This window comes from Chenopodium quinoa, unplaced genomic scaffold, assembly GCF_001683475.1.
Source record: "Chenopodium quinoa cultivar QQ74 unplaced genomic scaffold, ASM168347v1, whole genome shotgun sequence".
Taxonomy (NCBI): Eukaryota; Viridiplantae; Streptophyta; class Magnoliopsida; order Caryophyllales; family Amaranthaceae; genus Chenopodium; species Chenopodium quinoa.
Genome location: NW_018742733.1, coordinates 1767165 through 1788456, shown reverse-complemented (window position 1 = coordinate 1788456; position 21292 = coordinate 1767165). Strand labels below are relative to the sequence as shown.

The 21292-nt window shown below is 32.4% G+C and overlaps 4 protein-coding genes across 5 annotated transcripts; 3 read left to right on the top strand and 1 right to left on the bottom strand.

The window, feature by feature from the left end:
• Positions 1-2094: 2094 nt before the first annotated feature.
• LOC110723563 lies at positions 2095-3500 on the top strand. The gene is made up of 4 exons (XM_021902911.1): positions 2095-2197; positions 2475-2681; positions 2772-3034; positions 3330-3500. The coding sequence occupies exons 1-3, from the start codon at positions 2177-2179 to the stop codon at positions 3027-3029; spliced, it is 486 nt and encodes a 161-aa protein (XP_021758603.1). The 5' UTR covers positions 2095-2176; the 3' UTR covers positions 3030-3034; positions 3330-3500.
• A 1003-nt stretch (positions 3501-4503) lies between these two features.
• LOC110723562 (protein FAR1-RELATED SEQUENCE 5-like) lies at positions 4504-6053 on the top strand. Its single transcript, XM_021902909.1, has 2 exons — positions 4504-5396; positions 5720-6053. The coding sequence occupies exons 1-2, from the start codon at positions 4971-4973 to the stop codon at positions 6035-6037; spliced, it is 744 nt and encodes a 247-aa protein (XP_021758601.1). The 5' UTR covers positions 4504-4970; the 3' UTR covers positions 6038-6053.
• A 427-nt stretch (positions 6054-6480) lies between these two features.
• Positions 6481-8089, top strand: LOC110723517 (protein FAR1-RELATED SEQUENCE 5-like). Its single transcript, XM_021902871.1, has 3 exons — positions 6481-7194; positions 7237-7896; positions 8066-8089. Exons 1-3 carry the CDS (start codon positions 6481-6483, stop codon positions 8087-8089), a joined length of 1398 nt encoding a protein of 465 aa, XP_021758563.1.
• Positions 8090-17927: 9838 nt separating this feature from the next.
• On the bottom strand, positions 17928-20983 carry LOC110723775 (uncharacterized protein At4g26485-like). 2 transcript variants are annotated; one of them, XM_021903147.1, is made up of 3 exons: positions 20708-20983; positions 20376-20586; positions 17928-18709 (listed from the first exon to the last, which is right to left on the bottom strand). In XM_021903147.1, the coding sequence occupies exons 1-3, from the start codon at positions 20907-20909 to the stop codon at positions 18436-18438; spliced, it is 687 nt and encodes a 228-aa protein (XP_021758839.1). In that variant the 5' UTR covers positions 20910-20983; the 3' UTR covers positions 17928-18435. The 2 variants fall into 2 exon arrangements, with proteins under 2 accessions (XP_021758839.1, XP_021758840.1); XM_021903148.1 differs by having other exon boundaries at positions 17929-18709; positions 20376-20568.
• Positions 20984-21292: the final 309 nt, after the last annotated feature.

The following is a 21292-nucleotide window of genomic DNA, read 5'->3' as shown; positions in this document are numbered from 1 at the left end:
AGGTACGGATTTTGGCAATCGTACTCTGATTACTCTCTTTTTACTCTGCGATCTGGGTCTATTCAACTGAGTGTTCTGGTCTATGTTGATGATTTGATAATTTATGGTAATGATTCCTCTGCGATTTATACATTCAAGTCATACTTGAGTGACTGCTTTCATATGAAAGATTTGTGTGTTTTGAAGTATTTTCTTGGTGTTGAGGTTGCTCGTAGTCCGGATGGCATATTTTTATGTCAACGGAAATATACTCTTGACATTATTGCAGAGTCTGGTTTGCTAGGTTCTCGTCCAGCAGGTACTCCTATTGAGCAGAATCATACTCTGGCGAAATCAGAGTCCTCTTTCTTTTCTGATCCAGAGCAGTATCGATGGCTTGTCGGTCGTCTGATTTATTTGTATTTTACTAGACCAAATTTAGCATACGCGGTGCATATTCTGTCTCAATTTATGCACCAACCACGACAGGATCACTGGGAAGCTGCTCTTCGTACTGTACGGTACTTGAAAGGATGTCCGGGTTAGGGAATCCTTTTGAGTTCAGACTGTAATTTACATATTACAGGTTGGTGTGACTCAGATTGGGCAAGTTGTCCCTTGTCGCGTCGTTCTATCTCTGGCTGGTTAGTGTTTCTTGGTTCTTCTCCTGTGTCTTGGAAGACTAAGAAACAGGACACTGTGGCTAAGTCTTCTTCAGAGGCCGAATTCCGCTCAATGTCTAAAACTACTGATGAATTGAAATGGTTAAAGGCCCTTCTTCTGAGTTTGGGTGTCTCACATCCCCGTGCTATGAGTTTGTTTTGTGATAATCAATCTGCCTTGTATATTGTGCAGAATCCGGTTTTCCATGAGAGTACCAAGCATATTGAGGTGGATTGTTATTATCTACGTGATGCGATTCAGGATGATATCATTAGTCCGTCTTATGTGAAGACTACAGATCAATTAGCGGACATTTTCACCAAGGCTTTGAGTAAAAGTCAGTTCATGTATTTACTTGGGAAGTTAGGCATTTGTGACTTGCATGCTCCAACTTGAGGGGGGGTGTTAGGGCCTATATTTAGTATTTATATTGTATAGCTTACGGGCCTATTTCATGAGCCCTAATTTCTTGTATAAATACCCTACTCTTCACTCTAACGAAATACAGAAAATTCTATTCACTCTATTTTGACAAATTTGGATCATATCATAGTCTATTAGTCTGGTTAGTTGGATACATATTAGATTTGTTATAGGACAATTTTGGGTTAGGTTCAACAAAATCAAGTTCAAGTTTAAACTGAATTTATTTCAGACATATGATTGGTTGATTTGTCAGCCAGATCTTAGGTAGTCAAATAGCGGTTTTACTCAATTTTACCACAAAAAGTACACTTTTTGTTATCGTGCTAAACGAAAGTTGTTTATCACAGAGATAAATTTGAATTGATGATAGTTTATTTGCGAATATGTCCTTTTTTTTTAGAGAGATAATTTTATTATTTGCGAATATGTCCCCGAATGAATTTATGCATTATATGTTTGGTTAAATACTTAAATTAAGCACGTGGACATATATATATTCTGTTAGATAATGATGATAGAATAATAGAATTGTTGATACTGATAAATTTTCCATCATGCATCACAATTCACAAGTCAAAAGTATATTTAGTGATGATAGAATGATAGAATTTTGTTGGCACTGGTAAATTCTTCATCATCTCAATTCACAAGTCAATTTATTCTGTGATACGCTGCATGCGCCCAACAAACGCAAAACTATATACGGTATACACTATCAATTGATTGTTGATGTAGTGGTGATTGGGACTACACTTGGTAGGGAGGACCCGTGTTCGATCCCCCGCAACAACAATTGGGAGAGGACTGAAACCTAACCATCCAGAATTAATCCCCGAATCCGGATTAGCACAAAGGGTAGAACACAAAAAAAAAAAACTATATACTGTATATTGAACAAATGTTTTCAAATTGGAATATTAAGCGCAGGTTATGAGGAACAAATGTTTTCAAATTGGAATATTAAGCGCAGGTTATGAGGAGAGTCAGGAAGAGTATCACGTGTATATAAATATATGGATACCCTCCCCATAAATCACAGTACACCTACTACAAAAACTTTAGTTCTTTCCAAGCTTTTACCGTTCGCTCACCTTCCAAAGCAAAGATTATGGCTCAACTTATCGCCAAAGTGCGGACTTGTTGCTTGAATATGTATTCATTTATTTACATTTTAGTACTCTAATAAAATATTATCTTAACTTCAAATACACCTCCGTTACAGGTTATGTGCAACGATTAGACATTTTCCCCTCTGCTTTATGTCAAATCGTTGCACATAACCTGTAACGAAGGTAGTATTATATTGCATGGTTTATTGATTGAGAATTTAATACGAAGAAGAGGTCATGAGATCTAATAAGATGTATATATGATGTAAATAAGTTTTGTTTTATTTATTTTGACAGAGAGCGAATGAAAAGATCGTGGAATACGGACCGTATGGTTCGCAATCCCCTACAAACTATCGCATACAGCTTAAAGAGGGTGAACGTATAAAAGAGGTATTAGTTAAGCATGGATGGAATGTGGATGCAATTGGGTTCTTGATAGAGAGGCCTGACCAAAGCGTCGTCCTTGAAATGACTGGTGAAGGTGGCCAAACTATGTCCAAGGTCAATAAACATGCATAAACCTTTGAATCAAATTCAATTGTTTGTAAGTTAGTTAAGTTTATTCAGAGTACTTGTTATAATTTTGTGCAGATTGCTCTCAAATCCGGTGAGACTGTAGCTGGATTTAGTGGAACGTATGGAAACAAGCAAGACTCGGGAAATATGTGCGTTATTGCCACTCTAAAGATACACACCAACTTATGTCCCGAGGGGTACGGACCATATGGAGCGCAAAAAGGCGTAAGTAATGTTACTTTCTTTACGTCTACTGCCAGGGCTGATTTCTTAGGTGTTTTCGGAAGGGCAGGCCAATACCTCGAGTCACTTGGAGCTATCTACATACAGTGATACAGGTATAATTTTAACTTTTTTTACTAAGCTGAAATTATTTTTACAGCACTAAAATTAGTATATATGAATAACGTAAAAAGTTAGATATGTCAATTATTTATAAAGAAAATCAAGATAAATCTAACAAGACCCCACGCACATGACTATATTTTCCTTTAATTATAATCATCAAAGTTAGTTAAAATTTAGTATGTAAATATATAATGCAAAAGTTATATAGTTATAATTAAATGAAATGAAAACGAAATAAGTACTGTATTGTGCTAATATGTTTTGTTTATTCCATGTCATAATCAGGGTTAAACAAAAATGCGGTGGTCGATCATGTAATGCATACAAGTAATTAAGTTGCGTCCACTATGATCTATGTGGAGGCTTTCTATTTCCAATAAGCCACATTTGTATGCTACGAGTGGCCTCTCAAGTGCGAGTTGTAATCTTAAACTTGAGTGAATGTTTTAGTGTATTCCTAAGGTTGTAACTGTAATTGTATAATTTAATTGTAATTATATATATATATATATATATATATATATATATATATATATATATAGGGTCAGGATCCGGTGAGAACCACCTTTTATGTGAGCACCCACACCTTATGTGAGAACAAATCTCAGCCGCTAGATTAGATGAAATCCAACTGCTGAGATTATAAGCATGCCTAACAAACTAACTTTCAGCATCTAATTTATCTCTCCCCTCTATTCTGTATGCACATCAAAGCTCATCAATGGCGATTTACTTATCAATGGCGATTCACTGAGTATGCTCTTCTTTCGGCAAATTTCAACGGTTTCTTTCTGCAATTTTCAACGGTTTCTTTTTGCAAATTTTAACGGTCGCAATTTCATCCATCATTGAGGTTTGTTCGTAATTTTAATTTTGAATTGCATGTTAATCTGAATGTTCAAAATATTTTGATTTTACATCTCTGAAAAATTTGGAATTGCATGTTAATTTTCGAATTGAATTACATGTTAATTTTCGAATTACATTAATCAGATTGAATGTTTAATTGCATCAATTATTTGATTGAATTGAATCAATTATTTAGGTTTGATTAATTTGATAGAGATTTTACTAATATCAAATTAAACTTGATAGTGATTGAATCAATTATTTATGTTGTTAGTAGGTTTTTATTTTCAATTGAATGTTGTTATTATGTTCTTATTTTCAATCAAATACAAAATGAGCAAATAAATTAAAATGAGAAAACCTAAATATGTATAATAGAACATTTAAAATGAGGTAACTACAATTAAAATGAGCAAATATTAATGACATTCATAAGTAATTCAAGGATCTATAAGTTTGGCAAATATTAGCTTGTAAAAACACTAAGTATACAAAATTGTGTATGTATGTATGTGTGTGTGTGTGTGTGTGTGTGTGTGAGTGTGAGTGTAACAGTGTGTCTGTGTGTGAGTGTGAGTGTGAGTGTGAGTGTAACAGTGTGTCTGTGTGTGAGTGTGAGTGTGATTAAGTGTAAGAGTTTATATATGTGGGCATTGAATTGCATGTTCATTTGACAAATGAGCAAACCTATCCCCCCCTGCCCCCTCCTCTTTCTGCTTGCAATTCTGATTTCAGAAACTGATTTCAGTTATAATTATAGATTATGAAATTATTGAGTGTGTGTGTGTGTGTATGTGTGTGTGTGTGTAAGTGTGTATCTATGTCTGTGTGTGTGTAAGTTTGTTTAAGAAACTGATTTCAGTTCTAATTATTAAGAGTGTATGTGTGTGTTTAAGGAGGTGCATATTCACAAATGATGAGCAACAACGAACAAGTTGAGAGTCAATCAAGCACCATCACAAATGTGCCAACTACTCCTACAATAGTAGTTTCTCCTAAAGTAGCACCTTTGATCACTCCTGGAGGAACAAAGAATGGCATCCAATATGCCCCAATGAGTTGAAACCAGCTATAGGGATGAAGTTTAATAATCTTGAAGAGGGCCTTGAATTTTATAAAGGCTATGCATTTGCTTCTGGTTTCAATACAAGGAAGTCTACAACTAAAAGACAAAGAAGAAGCAAAGAATTAAAATATCAGTATATCTTGTGCAATAAGGAAGGATACAAAGAGAAAAGAAAGATTACTGTAGAAAAAGATTTACATAACAAGGAAGGGGAAAACAATGAAGAAAAAGCTTCAATCAAAAGGAAGAGACTCGTTACTCGTGTTGGGTGCAAGGCACATATTGTCCTAAAGCACTGTGATGATAACACATTCATAGTGACAAAATTTCATGAGGGACATACTCATGCACTTTATACACCTAGCTGCAATCTATTCCAAAAAGAAGGAAGGAAAATGAACATTTTACACAAAAAAATAATTGTGAATAATTCTAAGGTAACACTTTCAAATTCTCTTATGTTTCATGAATTATATGTATGTTCTAATAAAAGTTGTTAGCTCATTTGACAAATGAGCAAATAATTTTTTTTCTCATTTGTCAAATGAGCATTGAATTGTTTCATGAATTCTCTTATGTTTCAAATTCTCTTATGTTTCATGAATTCTCTGTATGTTCTAATAAAAGTTGTTTGCTCATTTGACAAATGGGCAAATAATTTTTTTCTCATTTGACAAATGAGCATTGAATTGTTTGCTCATTTTAAAAATGAGCATTGAATTATTTGCTCATGTGACAAACTGTTTTGTTCTTTAAATAGGTGAATATTGGTCCCGTTACAACTTTTCGAATGATGAAGGAAATTGTTGGAGGATATGAAAACATTGGTGCATCTAAGGAAGATTTCAAAAAATTTCATAGAGATTTAAAAGCATACATTCAAGGAAGCGATGCTCAAATGTTCGTGGATAACTTTACCAACAAAAAGCTAATGTGGAGCGCTTTTTTCTTTGATTTTGAGATGGATGAAGATTATTGTCTTTGTAGAGCATTGTGGGAAGACCCCCTTTGTAAAAAGAGTTATGCTCTATTTGGTGATATGGTATCCTTTGATACCACATACCAAACCAATAGGTAATTCATTTATGTGTTATTACTAGCCATTGCTGAAATTAATGACTTTGTTTTAAATAAAATTAGTTTAATTGCTCATTACTTCTATGTGAAAATTGAATACCCCCATAAGTCTAATATTCTTTGATAAGAGTATGTATATGGGCATTGAATTACATGTTCATTTGACAAATGAGCATTGAATTGTTTGCTCATTTGACAAATGAGCATTGAATTGTTTGCTCATTTCACAAATGAGCATTGAGTTATTTGCTCATATGACAAATGAGCATTCAATTATTTGCACATTTGACAAAAGAGCAAAGAATTGTTTGCTTATGTCACAAATAAGCATTGAGTTATTTGCTCATTTGACAAATGAGCAATTGATTATTTGATAATATTTCAAATGAGTATTAAATTATTTGATCATTTAAACTATATTTTGTATGTGTAAACAGGTACAATATGGTGTTTACTTCATTTACAGGCGTTGACCATCATAAGAATTGCATTAATTTTGCTGCTGGTTTCATAGCAAAGGAAGATATCGTGTCATTTGAATGGTTGTTCAGATCATTCCTCAAGGCAATGGGTGGGAATGAACCTAATTGTATGATCACAGATCAGGATCCAGCAATGAAAATTGCTATTAAAAGTGTGTTTGAGAAGACTGAACATCGGTTCTGTATGTGGCACATAATGAAAAAGTTACCAGATAAGGTGGAGAAATCAATCATGCAAGAAGAAACTGGTTTCCTAAAAAAATTATGTGCATGCGTTTGGCACCTTGAAATTGAACCTGCTGAGTTTGAAGAAAGGTGGAACAAGGTGATGATTGAATACCACTTGGAACAACATGAATGGTTAGGTTATATGTACAATATAAGAGACAAGTGGATTCCGGCCTATTTCAGAGATGTGTTCCTTGGAAGAATAATGCGTACAACATCAAGATCCGAAAGTGAAAACAACTTTTTCTGCTCTTTTATCAATCCTCATGTGTCACTTGTTGAGTTTTACTTGAGATATGAAGCTGCAATTGATGCCCAGAGACACACTCAAGGTCAAAATGATAATGATTCAAAGCACAAATATCCTGAGTGCAAAACACCACTAGGGATAGAAAAGCATGCCTCACATTTATATACTAACTCTGTGTTTTATGAATTTCAATACGAGGTTGAAATTGCTTGTTTTTCTTGTGGTGTTGATGAATTGAAGAAAGAAAATGAATTGGAAGTTGCAACAGTAAGTGAAGGAAATCGGACTAGAACATTTGATGTTGTGTTTAATCCAACTAACTATGACACAACATGTTCTTGCAAGCTATTTTATAGGCAAGGAATTCCATGTAAACATATGATTTGGGTTTGGAAAGCAAAAAGGTTTGAAACCATTCCCAAGCAGTATATGCTACACAGGTGGACTACTATGGCATTAAAGAAACCTATTTTTGACTTGGGAGGAAACCTGTTGGAGCAATGTGCTAATATAATAGACAAGAAAAAATTGTTAAATGATTTATGGTCAGAGATACACACTTGTGTAAGTTTGGCAGAAGGAAAAGATGAAGATATTCAAGACCTTGTGATAAATCTTCAAGGAATAAGAAAGGATTTGGAAGCAAAGAGGATTGCAAGAAATAATGAAACAACAGCTGGAAGTGCAAAAAACAAAGAGCAAGACATTGAGCTATTGATTGGAGCTAGTGTGCCAACTGAAATAATTGTCAAACCTCCAAAAGTTTCAAAGAATAAAGGGACTGGAGTTCATGTATCAAATGAAGAGACATCAAAAAAGAAAGCGAGTGAGACTGATGTGTCAAATGTTGAAACAAGAGGTAGAAGTGCAAAAAGGCTTAAGGGAGAAAAAGAAAAGGCTGTAGAACAAAACCAAAAAAAGAAGAGATTATGTAGAGGTTGTGGTGAATTGAGTCATCATGATATTAGAAATTGTCCAAAAAAAGTGTAATGATACTTTTATATACATATAAGATTTTGTTGAATTTTTATATTTAATAATATATTATTAATTTTTGTACTAATCATAGTTTAATGCTTTGCAATATTGTTGAATTGAAAATAGAACATATTCAAATGAGTGACTAAATATTTGTTCATTTCTCAAATGAGCAATAATTCCTTGCTCAATAATCAAATGAGCAAATAATTATTTGCTCATTTGGTAAGTGAGCAAATTAGCTATTGTATGAACTTGGAACAATTATACTCTTGTTTCATCTCCCAGTCCAAAATCAGCTCTCCTTGGGTCAAATGAGCAAACATATCTTTTCTCAATCATCAAATGAGCAAGTAATTCCTTGCTCACTTAGCAAATAATCAAAAAAGGTAAAAGCTCATTTCTTAAATGAGAAAAAATAGTTGCTCATTTGTGAAATGATCAAACATTTCTTTATTCATTTATCAAATGAGCAAGAAATTCTTTGAACATTTCTCAAATGAGCAATAATTCCTTGCTCATTAATCAAATGAGCAAATAGTTAACTACTCATTTTGTAATTATTTGCTCATTTGGCAAGTGAGCAAATTAGCTATTATATGAACTTGGAACAATTGCACTCTTGTTTCATCTCCCAGTCCAAAATCAGCTCTCCTTGGGTCAAATGAGCAAACATATCTTTTCTTAATCATCAAATAAGCAAGTAATTCCTTGCTCACTTAGCAAATAATCAAAAAAGGTAAAAGCTCATTTCTTAAATGAGCAAAAATAGTTGCTCATTTGTGAAGTGAGCAAACATTTCTTTATTCATTTATCAAATGAGCAAGAAATTCTTTGAACATTTATCAAATGAGCAAGAATTCATTGATCTATCATTTAATGAGCAAACATCTGTTTGCTCATTTAACAAATGAACGAATATTTCAAATGAACACTGGTTGTATATAACAAGGTATGTGAAGTAAAAACAAATAAAAGATTGAATTTTAATTCAAATATAATCATCACTATAGTAAAAAAAGGGTAGGCTTCTATTGAGAAAATCTGTTTATAAATCAGTTTTACATCATTCAAAGACTACTTAAAAGTAGATAAAATCTTAATTTACCCAATTCCCTAAACCAAAAAAGACAAATCATCACTACTAACTATTTAATTCCCTAACATTCAGCTTTCTTCAGTCTTTTGCTCTTTCTTCCTTGAACTTTTTCTTCTTCAGGCTCTTCTTTTTCAGCATTTTCTTCTTTATCAGCAACAGAAACTTTACTTTGCTTTTTCTTCTTCTGAGCAATTTCTTTAACAGATTGAATAGTGTTCACTTCACTTGTAATTATTCCCAGGGTGTACTTTTCACGAAGTTTAGTCAAGATTATCAACTGCAAAACAAATAACATAATCAAACCCTATAAAATTAAGGAGATTTCAATAACATGAGCAAACATGTAAAAGTAACACCACAAGTTGCAGTTGTAACTTGTAAGGCAATGGCCTACGGTATTGCTAGATTAATGGACCATAGACCTCAAAATTAAAGTAAACATTTGATAGGAATCCTTGCTCATTTATGAAATGAACAAGTAAATCCTTGCTCATTTGTCAAATGAGCAAACATTTCTTTGCTCATTTGATAAATGAACAAGTAATTTCTTGCTCATTTAGCAAATAATCAAAAAGTTAATTGCTCATTTCTTAAATGAGCAAAGAATTAGTTGCTCATTTGTGAAATGAGGAAACATTTCTTTGTTCATTTATGAAATGAACAAGTAAATCCTTGCTCATTTGTCAAATGAGCAAACATTTCTTTGCTCATTTGATAAATGAGCAAGTAATTTCTTGCTCATTTGATAAATGAGCAAGTAATTTCTTGCTTATTTAGCAAATAATCAAAAAGTTAATTGCTCATTTCTTAAATGAGCAAAGAATTAGTTGCTCATTTGTGAAATGAGCAAACATTTCTTTGTTCATTTATGAAATGAACAAGTAAATCCTTGCTCATTTGTCAATTGAGCAAATAATTTCTTGCTCATTTAGCAAATAATCAAAAAGGTAATTGCTCATTTCTCAAATGAGCAAAGAATTAGTTGCTCATTTGTGAAATGAGCAAACATTTCTTTAAATTAAGCAAATAGACCAAAACATCTTATTATTAATGAGACTAATCTAAAAAACTTACATTATTTTTCTTCAAACCAGGATCCCACTTTGCACAACCCATGTATGTTTCCATGAGTCTCATCACTGCAACTCCACAATGCAAATGATTTTTATCCGAAGACTTCCATGGACCATTAATCACAGAAATTTCCATCCGCTTGATATCATTTGCCAAAATAGAACTCTGTACATTTCCTTCACATTGAATAAAGATTGAAAAAGCAGTTCTCTGAAAATTAAAACATCAAATAAGTAAACATAATAAAATCTGATCATTCAAGTAAAAGAAACAAACATAATGTGAATAAAGATTAACTTTTAAGCCATACCAAATGTTTTAAAAGCTGTTTATGATCTCCAGCATCTTTGTTATAATCAAAAAGCTCGATATTACCATTTAGTGTGGTAGTGTTAAAACATACCAAATAGTAATGATCTTCTTCATAAACTGGGAAGAAAAAAAGTTGAATATCCTTGTGTGGTACAACTGATTTTATGTACAAATTCTCAGCAACCTCAAAAAACATCTTATTCCGATGGGCAACAGAATCTATCTCATAGTGAATAAGACAGTCCTACATGTTAAAGAAAAAATAATTAATTACAACAAAAAAACAAAATAATTCAATAAAACAAAATAAATGAAAGAATTTGAACTTACGGTAGCACTAAGGTCAAAAAAGAAACGAGCAGGAGAATTTGGATCTCTAAACTGCTCATTATAATTCAGAATGCTACACCAAGCATTAACGATCTCTGTATCAACTTTATATTTATTATAAAACTTCTCAAGATGTAATCTCAAAATTTCAAGACCATTCTCTCCATAAAATACTGGTTCACTGCATAAAAAGAATAAAGAAAGTTAGTATGACTAAAACAAATGGAAGTTAATGTACAAGATAATAAATTCTATAGATAAAAAAATACTTACAAACGATTTTTATCATCAGCAAACATTGCTCTCAAGACGCTCGTCTGAACTGGTGATAATGGATTGTAAATTATCATAATGCGGGACTTAAAAGGTGATCTAAGAAGCACTGATGGCTGAGGTTTGCGTTTCTTTGGAATAAAACTCTTCTTTTCAGTATTACCTTTTCTCTTATGCACAATTAAAGCTTCTTGAGCATCAGAAATGAGATCTTGAGGATTAGCAATCAGAGCATCACCAACAGCTTGAGAAGCATCAGCAACAGAAGCACCAACTTGTGCACTGACAGAAGCAACTACAGGTTCAGTAGGCGCATTGCTAGGGGGAGAATCAGTTTCTTGAGAAAAGACTCCTAAACTGAATGTAGGAGTTCCAGATTCTTTGGCAAGTGAACGTCCTGAAGCAGATTTGAAACTTGAATCTCCAATTTTTTTGAACACATTTTCAGCAGCCCTATCTGAACATCCAACATTAGGGATACAACTTGCTATCTGCACACTTTCATAAGCAATCTTAGTAACATCAATGGGTTCCGATTCATTTTGATGAACAACCATTGCATTGATTGAAGATTCAGCATGCTTTTTGTTGCTTGAAATCTCAGAAAACCTATCCCAAGCTTCAATTATTGCTGGATCTTGACAATACCCTTCATCTTGGCTAAATGAAAGAGTATTATCTTCAGTCAAAGTTTTGGAGCTCATCTTATACTCATCACAAATGCCCATGGCATCTTCCTTCAACTTTTGTATCTTCTTGTTGTTTGGAAAATACTTGATGGCAGTTTCATGTTTTTTACTGAAATTCATGTATGCCAAGACCAGGTTTGTAGATGCTGTTGCAAGCTCCATAAGGCATTTCTGTAAAAAAAAAATAAAAATAAAAAAATACATAAATAAGATAAATATAAATGAGAAGAGTAAATATGAAATGAGCAAAGTGGAAATGAAATGAGCAAAGTGGATATGGAATGAGCAAAGTCATATAAAAATGAGCAAATTGAACTTTATATGAGCATTGAAGTTTTTGCTCATTTGACAAATGAGCAAAAAATTAATTGCTCATTTGACAAATGAGCAAAAAATTAAGAACTATAATGCTCCTGCTCACAAGAAATATCCACATATTTATCATATATGATTTTCACAAGATTGCAGTAACCAAAGACCAACATTTACATAAAATACTTTTTCTATATTCATGAGATGCATATGAGTAATGAAAAAGCACACATATGGCCACTTGCCTCTATGCATCATACTGAGAAGAACTCTAAAAATGAACAAAAAATTAATATTGGTTTCCAGAAAACTCATATAAATACCTTCTTTGGATCTTGTTCACTTTCTTCATTTTTTGTACGAATTGGATCAGATTGTTCATAAAGACAAACAAACAAAAAAAGAAAGTTAGAACAAGTTTGAAAGCAAATATCTTAACAAATATAAACCAATCTTACTTATAACACATAACCAATTGCATAATTTGCTCATCTGTCAAATGAGCAAAAAATTATTTACTCATTTCAAATATGAGCAAGTAATTGCTTACTCATTAGACAAATGAGCAAAAATTAGTTGGTCATTTCCAAAAAGAACATAGAATATTACAGTATATATGGTTACCTTATTGGCAATTACTTGAGTTTCCACTTCAAAAGGAATGAATTTTTCCTAAATAAAAAACAAAAAAGTTAAAAAAAGTAGGATAAAAAGGAAAAGAATAAAACAGAAAATTATAGTTAAACACCATTTTAGGCTGTATCATGCTAGAAGAACCAGCATCAAGCTTTTTAGCACGAATATTTCCAAGCCTCCCTTTAAAGAGTTCCAATTTCTCACGTGTTGACAGCATAGCTGTTGTCCACCCTTTCAAGATTGGAATTTCACGTGCAGCTCGAACTTCCTCAAGTACAAATTGATCAACATATAATAACTACAAAAAGTAAGAAAAGAAAAATTAGTAATTAAAAATAAAAAATAAGTAAGAAATACTACATTAAAAATAAACAAAAATTAAAGTAATACCATAAGAAACAATAAAGACCCAGGAAAAGAACGAGTTGGACGTTCTTCCCATAAAAGCTTGCCCTTCACGAGAGAATCAAGGATATACTTTGACCAATTCAAGTCCTTGATTTTATCAACATCAGAAAGAAATGTAAGAATATCATAATTAATATTCATGTTTTGTTTCCCTGACAAAAAAATGAGCAAAACAAAAGAGAAATGAGCAGATAGAAATTTAAGTGAGAAAAATAAAATAGAAATGAGCAAACTAAATTGAAAATGAGCAAATTGAAAGTAAAATGAGCATAATAAAAATAAGAAGACTACCATCCATCAGTGTAGACACACAAAGAACTACAAAGTTCCGTTTGAACATAGCACTAGCTGACTTATGCTCCTTCAAAAACTCTTTAAGCTCCCCTATTTTGATAGAGAGTGAGTTGCTTTGGAATTGCTTTTTCCATTGCTGAATGACTTTTTTATTTCTGGAAAAATTATTTTTATCAATCTCTATGCCCCCTATTGGCAACCCAAGAACTTCATGCACATGGTCTTCAGTAATACGGAAAGGATCAGAATCAGGAATATTTAATGAGCACGTCTTAGCATCAAAGTACTGCACCAACCATAAACCCAACCGCAAAGGCAGTTGGGTCACCTTCAAAAACTCCATCGACCCAAATCCTATATCTCTAACTGCTTTCAACTGATTTTGTGAAACTAAAACTGATTCCATAACTTGAACAATGGATGAGGGTGACATCCGACTATGCAATGTCCCATGAATGTGAGACTTTAAACCTTCCACTTCATTGCCTGACTTCAAACCTTGCAATTCATTGCTGGATTTCATCTCCACTACCTTAATCATCTATTTTTCTTTCTTTAATGTGTCCTTTAAAACCCATTTTCCTTTGTCATTAGAAGATCCTGTCTTGAAACTCATTCCTTTATATTGTGGCTGTGTAGAATGACCAACAACTCCTAATTGTGTTGGCCCTGCTGCATCTTCGTCACCACCAACAACTCCTAACTGTGATGCCCCTAATGCATCTTGGTCACCACCAACTCTTAACTGTGCTGCCCCTACTGCATCTTGGTCACCACCAATAACTCTTAACTGTCTTGCCCCTGCTGCATCTTGCTCACCAACATTAACAGCAGAATTTGTCTCAACAGATGTCCTGCTCAACAAAATAGGTATCCTTGATGTCAAATGAGCAAATACTTAGCTACTAATTTAACAAAATGAACAAAAACTTAAATGCTCATTTCTCAAATGAGCAAATAGTTAATTGCTCATTTCTCAAATGAGCAAATAGTTAAATGCTCATTTGTCAAATGAGCAAATAGTTAGTGCTAAAATGAAAAACAAAACATAAAATGAACAAGTTATCAACTACTTTCAAAGCTGTGAAGAAGTTAGAGAACTTGTTTTTAAACTCAAATTCTTTCTCACTGATATCTAATTTAAGACCTGATGTGCAACATAATGAACTAACTTCTAGGCTTCTGATGTGAAAAGCCAAATAGTAAAACGCCTTCAAACTATCAGCTTCTTGGCTTCTAATGTGAAAAGCCGAACTAAGTACACGACGAAGTTGGTAGCTTTTTGGTGACAATAGTAATAACATTGCACAGGGAATTTTGATTGTGATAATTTCTAAGACAAACAAAAGAGATGAGAGCCCTGTACTCCCATCTTAAACTATTTTTTTTTCCTATTTGCTTTCACATACAAGTATTAACCAGTGGCAGTTTTAGATGTATTGAAAATTACTTCCCAACATAATCTACAACTTTTTATTGCTTGTAAATGTTAATTAAAAAGCTAATATTTCATAAATGAACAACAAAACATAAAATGAACAAGTTATCAACTAATCTACAAGAACTCCCATACAAGTAATACAACTAATCAACTAATCTACAACAACAAAAATAATAATAACTCAAATAATAAAAATAAAATGAGCAGAAACACATACATTGTATTTTCTTGAGGAACATTTGCAGAATCCATAGCAATTACTTCTAGGTTTCTAAAAAAACAAAGAAAATGTAAGATAATTACTCATATGAAGCAAAATTAAAACTAAAATCAACTAATAATTACTCAAATAAAGCTATAATCTAACAAAAAATAAGATAAAACCAGAAAATAAAACATAATTGAGAACTAAAGTAAACCGAAAATCAAATTAAAATACACAAAATAATTAAAATACCTAAAATCAAGCTAAAATTAACACAATAGCACAAATTATCAGTGAATTCTAGGTTTCCAAAAAAAACGAAAAAACTGGACAATAACAAAAATAAGCAAAATCAACTTGATAACTACTCAAAAAAACGAAAATAAAACTAAAATCAATGAAAAACAAAGTAAAACATTATCGACACAAATTGATAAACAATGTGAGCTGAATGTGAAAATCGAAATGATAACTACTAAAATCAAACGAAAATCAAACAAAAATCGAAATGAAAATCAACAAATGTAACTGAATGTGACCTAAAATTAATTGAAGAACACGAAAATATAAACATTAAACTCACCTTGAAAAAGAATTGATGAAGATTGAAGGAGTAGTGATGAAAAATCAGAGAGAATAGCAGAGAGAAAGAGAGTAGAAAATAGAGAAATTGTGAGGAGAGAGAAAATAGCGCGTGAAAGAAGAAGGAGAAGAGGGAAAAAACGCAGGAGTTTTGTTTGACCGGGATTTAATTGTGGCCGTTTGATGTAACTGATCCAACGGTTATAATTAGTCCTCACATATAATAGGGTTCTCACATAAGGGATGTGGTCTCATATGATCCCATTTCTATATATATATATATATATATATATATATATATATATATATATATATATATTACTCATCATATATGTCATATTTATGCACGTATAGTAGTCGTCCATATGGACCATATTGGTAAGTCATTGTCTATATTACTCCTCTTTTTTTTTTTTTTTTGACAGATATATTATTCCAATTTGCAACTCATGAATTAATGACCACTTAATAATTATAATTGTAAAATAAAATATTATATCACCATAATTGTATGATTCATTAATTCCATGGTTGTCATTTGAATTTTTAAAACTAAAAGGTTCAGATTTACTAATTTTTGAATTATTTTTAAATGTTACTCCGTAATATAAATTTAAAATTACTTCATCACTTCAAAAAAAATATTTAAATTTTTATAATATTTAATTTTCAAAATATTATTTTATAAAATTATTTTATGAAATTCAATTTTAATTATTATTAAAATCAAACATTAAAATAAAAAAATTTACAAAATTTTGTTCTTCATTGTTGAACCATGACCCAAAATAACCACCAACCATCTCTAATTGGACAATAAAATCTACACCAATTCCATTTATAATCTTGTTTATCTGAACGGTCAATCCAATTCCTTCATGGATTCGCTCGTGTGCTTTTTTTTTTAACAATTAGGTTGCAATTCAAGTTTGTTCTTCATAAATGTAACGAAGTATTTGAAAAATAAAGAGCATAATAAAAACACTTTAATGAATTATATTGGAAATCGAAACTGTAATTGAAAATCAAACCCTTAGAAAAATTGGTTGTTTCAAAAATATAATTTTTGCATGTCCCCGCTTTACAATAATTTTATTGTACATCAAACATTTTGTGAAAAGTGACCCTTTTTTCTTACAAAAGTGACCCTTTTTTTTTTTTTTTTTTACTAAAATGACCATTTTTCACAAAAGTGACCATTTTTATCATGAAAGTGACCCCCCTTTTTCACAAAAATGATTATTTTTTTTCAAAAAAGTAATTAAGCTACATATGCAAAACAAAGTATCAAAATAAAAAAAAAATTAAACACAAAATTAACAATAGTCATGAAAAAACAGTACAATCATTCAAACAAATCAAAACTCGCCGCCAAAACCACCGCTAGCGACGCTGATAACGCTGAAACCATCTCTGATTCCACCATTTTCGACCATCTCACCCAGCAAAGCGACGACAATAACGACAACTATTTTTTCGAGTTAGAGCTCACTTTACCTCCTTCCGACTTCAAATCTTCTCTCTCCACTCCTTGCTCAAAAAATTCATCAGAAAACTTCTATAATTGTGTAGAAGATAAGGAATCGATCTGAGCCGAAAATTAAGTCGAAACCTCAATCTCCGATTTTGATTCTTCGCTCAGCTTCTTCGAAGCTTCGAGTGTTCATGTTCGGAAAATTCAATAAGAAATCGACACGTGTTGAGGATGTGTTTGGAGAGTGTTTCCTCGATTTCTTCTGCAAAACGCAGCAATTCAAGCTTATTAACTGTGAAGTTCCGAATTGAAGACGGTTCAATCATTCCGAAGTCTTTCCAAAAACTTTCAATTGTTTCCTTTTGTAGCCCGATTTACACTAAATTAGTGTAAATCGGGTGTGATTAAACATTTGTGATTACATTATACTCTCTCTTTCTTTCTTTCTCTTCTCTTATCTTCTTCTTAAATCCATCACTAACTTTATGATCGGAGTGTTATTCCCGAACTCACCCCGGGTTAGCTAACTTGCACTGATTGTATAGGAACTTAGTTGGACGATAAATTCTTCATTGATCTTGAATACGGGATACTGAAGTATTTCCGGAATAAGGTTGGATTAACTAGAGAAAAGAGTATATGGAATTACCACTACTACAAAAACTAGAATAAGAAACGCAAGATACAAAACGGTTAACTTAGTTAGGCGATCTCTAGGATTATATAGAACGCCTATCAAAGTTGACCGTTCTATATGATTTATTTTATTATTTTTATTAAATTGTGATTTTATTATATAGAACGCATTTCTAAATTAACCGTTTTATTTGATATATCATCCATTCGTATAACTAACCTTTATTAATTAGGATCGGACTTTAGAATTATTTTTGGAGCATAATCCTTCTTAATTATGTCAGATTAGAGTTTGTCATCCAGGCGTGTCATAGAGGTTTAGATTGGATTATAAGACCAGTTATGTAATTTTTGTACACCATACGTAACATACTAACATATATAGATTACCTTTTCTTTTTCTTTTTTTTTTTTTTTTATTTTTTTTTTTTACTACTCCATATATAACACTTAGAAACTAGATCATAGACTTCCCTTTATTCTTTATTCAATTATCGTTGATGTACAAGAAGTGTACAATTGAACTACATTACCAGATATAAACTATAAAAGTTTTTAATCCAAATACCATAATATACATTTGAGATTCAACACAAGCTAAGCTTAATTTAAGATCAATGTTAGACTTGCAACAAGATAGGCAAGCAACAACAATAATAACAACATCAACGAGCAACTTCATCTTGGATCCACCTTTTATTTAGAGGACAATCCAAATTTGTAGGTTTTACTAGGACTGCAACAGAAGTTCCCATCTCCTCCAAAACCATACTTGGTCTGATAACCAGGATACTCGAGACGTTTAAACTTGGCTGCTTGAATTAGATATAACCCTTGATCGCTTCCTAGTTTTGGTATATCCCATCGACGATAAAATCTACTAGATTTCGAAGTGATGTGTATTTCACCATCTTCTGCGATCATCTTCTTTGCGTTTCGTAAAAATCCACTTATCAGCTTTTGATGCATACTGCAAAGCATTGAAAAGTTCTAAGATGCACATTGAGATGCTTCTAGAATAATCCCCTTAAAAAAAAAAAAAAAAAAAAAAAAAAAAAAAGACATTTTGTGAGAAACTACCTAATAAAGCCTAAAATTTGTGAGAAACTACCAAATAAAAAAAATATTGTAAGAAACTGCCTAATAAAAGATAAAATATTGTACTCCGTAATATACTACCTTTAACCGAAATTCCACCGTTGACTTAATTGAGCAAGCCCTATTTTCTCATATTGATTAACATCATTGTATCTCAAAATGGCATATTGATAAATAAAAGCAACTTTTTTAATATTTTATTTTATTTTATTTTATTTTTTGTACTGTTTTGTTTCTAATCTTTCGTCCCCTCACCTTCACCAAATCACCAGTGTACTCCATTAAACCACTATCAACTATAAACCACCATCATCGTGTTGCTCATAAACCACCATCATCTTTGTCGTCCCCTATTTTCTTCAACCTCCATACCTTTTCGGTGGCTTCGTCGCCGAATTATATGAAAAATCCTAATAAAAATAGAGAAATTAGGGCTTGGTTAAGTGGTTAACCCTTTAGGGAAAGGTTTGACTTCTACCTTCATCGAAGATGTTCATGTATTCTGATTTCTCTATTGAATTTCATTAAAGTAGTTGAGAGAATGGAGAACAGATGGAGGGAAGAAGGAGAACGGACAGAGGAAAAGAATGCCAATTTAAGAACAATTTACATAATTAGCCCCACTTACATACCCAAAATGACAAAAATATCCCTTTGAGATACTTATCATGTTTATCAAGAAGAGAAACTTGGAATTATTTGACTTAATTTTAGGATGTTGATCCACCTTAGAATACCCCCAGCACCACCATGAGGGTTGGTTTTCAAGGTGGTAAGGTTATTTTCGGGGTGGTTGGAGGATATTCCAAGTTGGTGAGGGTAGATTAGTGCTTTGGGATCGATGGTGGTTTTAAGGGTTAGAGGTGGTGATTTTGGGGTTGAAATGTGGTTTAGATGTGGTGTAGACGATTTCAAGCAAGTTGTGTTAGTTTTGGGAATGAAGGTGGTTTTAGAAGTGTTTTGAGGTCGATCATCGAGGGAAATTCGGTGTAAGTAATATTTTACAACATTTTACATTTTCTTAGATAGTTTTTATACAACATTTTACCTTTATTAGGTAGTTTACTATAACATTTTTTAATTAGGTAGTTTCTCGCAAAATATGAGTTTAATTAGGTAGTTTCTCACAAAAAAAAAAAACCCCAAAAAAATTACCGAGTAACATTTCAGACTCATACTAAGTACAGAGTAACTTTTTTACTACATTTTTGTTTTCAAATATTATAGGGTTGCAGGTTTGCAACAACTAATGAAAGTGGTCTTATGAATTGTGATGGTAAGACAATGTTACTCAAGAATTTTATTTTATTTTACTTTTTTAATACTCTGTATAATTACAATAATTTCAAGTTCTTCAAACTAATTCTTTACTCTATTTGTTGAAATACGGGGTAACAAATTTGAATTTACTACTCCAACTTGTCCCACTACGTTTTTTTTTTTCTTTATGTGTGAAAAACCACAAGCATTGTTCTATCTATCTTCAAATAACTTTATGGTACGAAAAGAATATGATAGAGAAAAAAGCTTATTCTTACCGTAATTCATGATCACCTTTACCAAATTTCCCAGCATGAGGAAAATTGAAAATCACACGATCAAACATCATGCTACCGACGAAGGGATGCTTCACCATTTTTGTGGCGTTGACACCATGAAGGACCACACTACCTCTAGTCTCCAACTCCGCCTTATTGTTGGGGAACTCACGGTAGTTTTTGATTAAAAAGTCTGCAACATTACTTACTTCTACATTGTTACAAAGATACATATTTTTTTTTCAATATAGTTACAAATTAAACTTGATCTTATAACACCGCGTAAACAATTACAAACTCAAAAAAAAAAAAAAAAAAAAAAATCGCGTTACCTTCATGGTTGAGCGAAGTTGCAATAATGTTAGAAGCCGATAAACCAAAATCAACAGCCAAACTAGCCGAGAAAGAGAAGTTGCCTTCACCAACGAGTAGCACCCTTTGATCCCTTGTGTACGGCCCTATTTTACCAACTCCTATTTTATGTAACACTCTCCGTGCAACTTCTGCTATAACTTGATCATAAATATAGGCCATGTTTGGTAATTGGCTTTTTAATGGCTTTTTGGTTAGCTTTTGGGTTTTGGCTTTTTAAGGTGGTCAAACAGCCAAAAAATGTGTTTAGTAATTGGCTTTTTAGTCAGCAAAAAAGTTGGCTTTTAAGCCAAAATGAAAAAGCTGCTTTGAGTAGCTTTTTTGTTGGCTTTTGGCTTGTTGGCCCACAAATTATCTAATAAACAGCCAACAACCACCAATTAATTTACCAAACACTTTTATAAACAGCCAACTTAAACAGCCAATTTAAAAAGCCATTATAAACAGCCAAACATTCCAGCTGATCAAACAAGCCAAGTGAACCAGCCAACAGCCAACCGCCAACAGCCATTTGCCAAATCAAGCATAGATTCTTCGTTACTTTC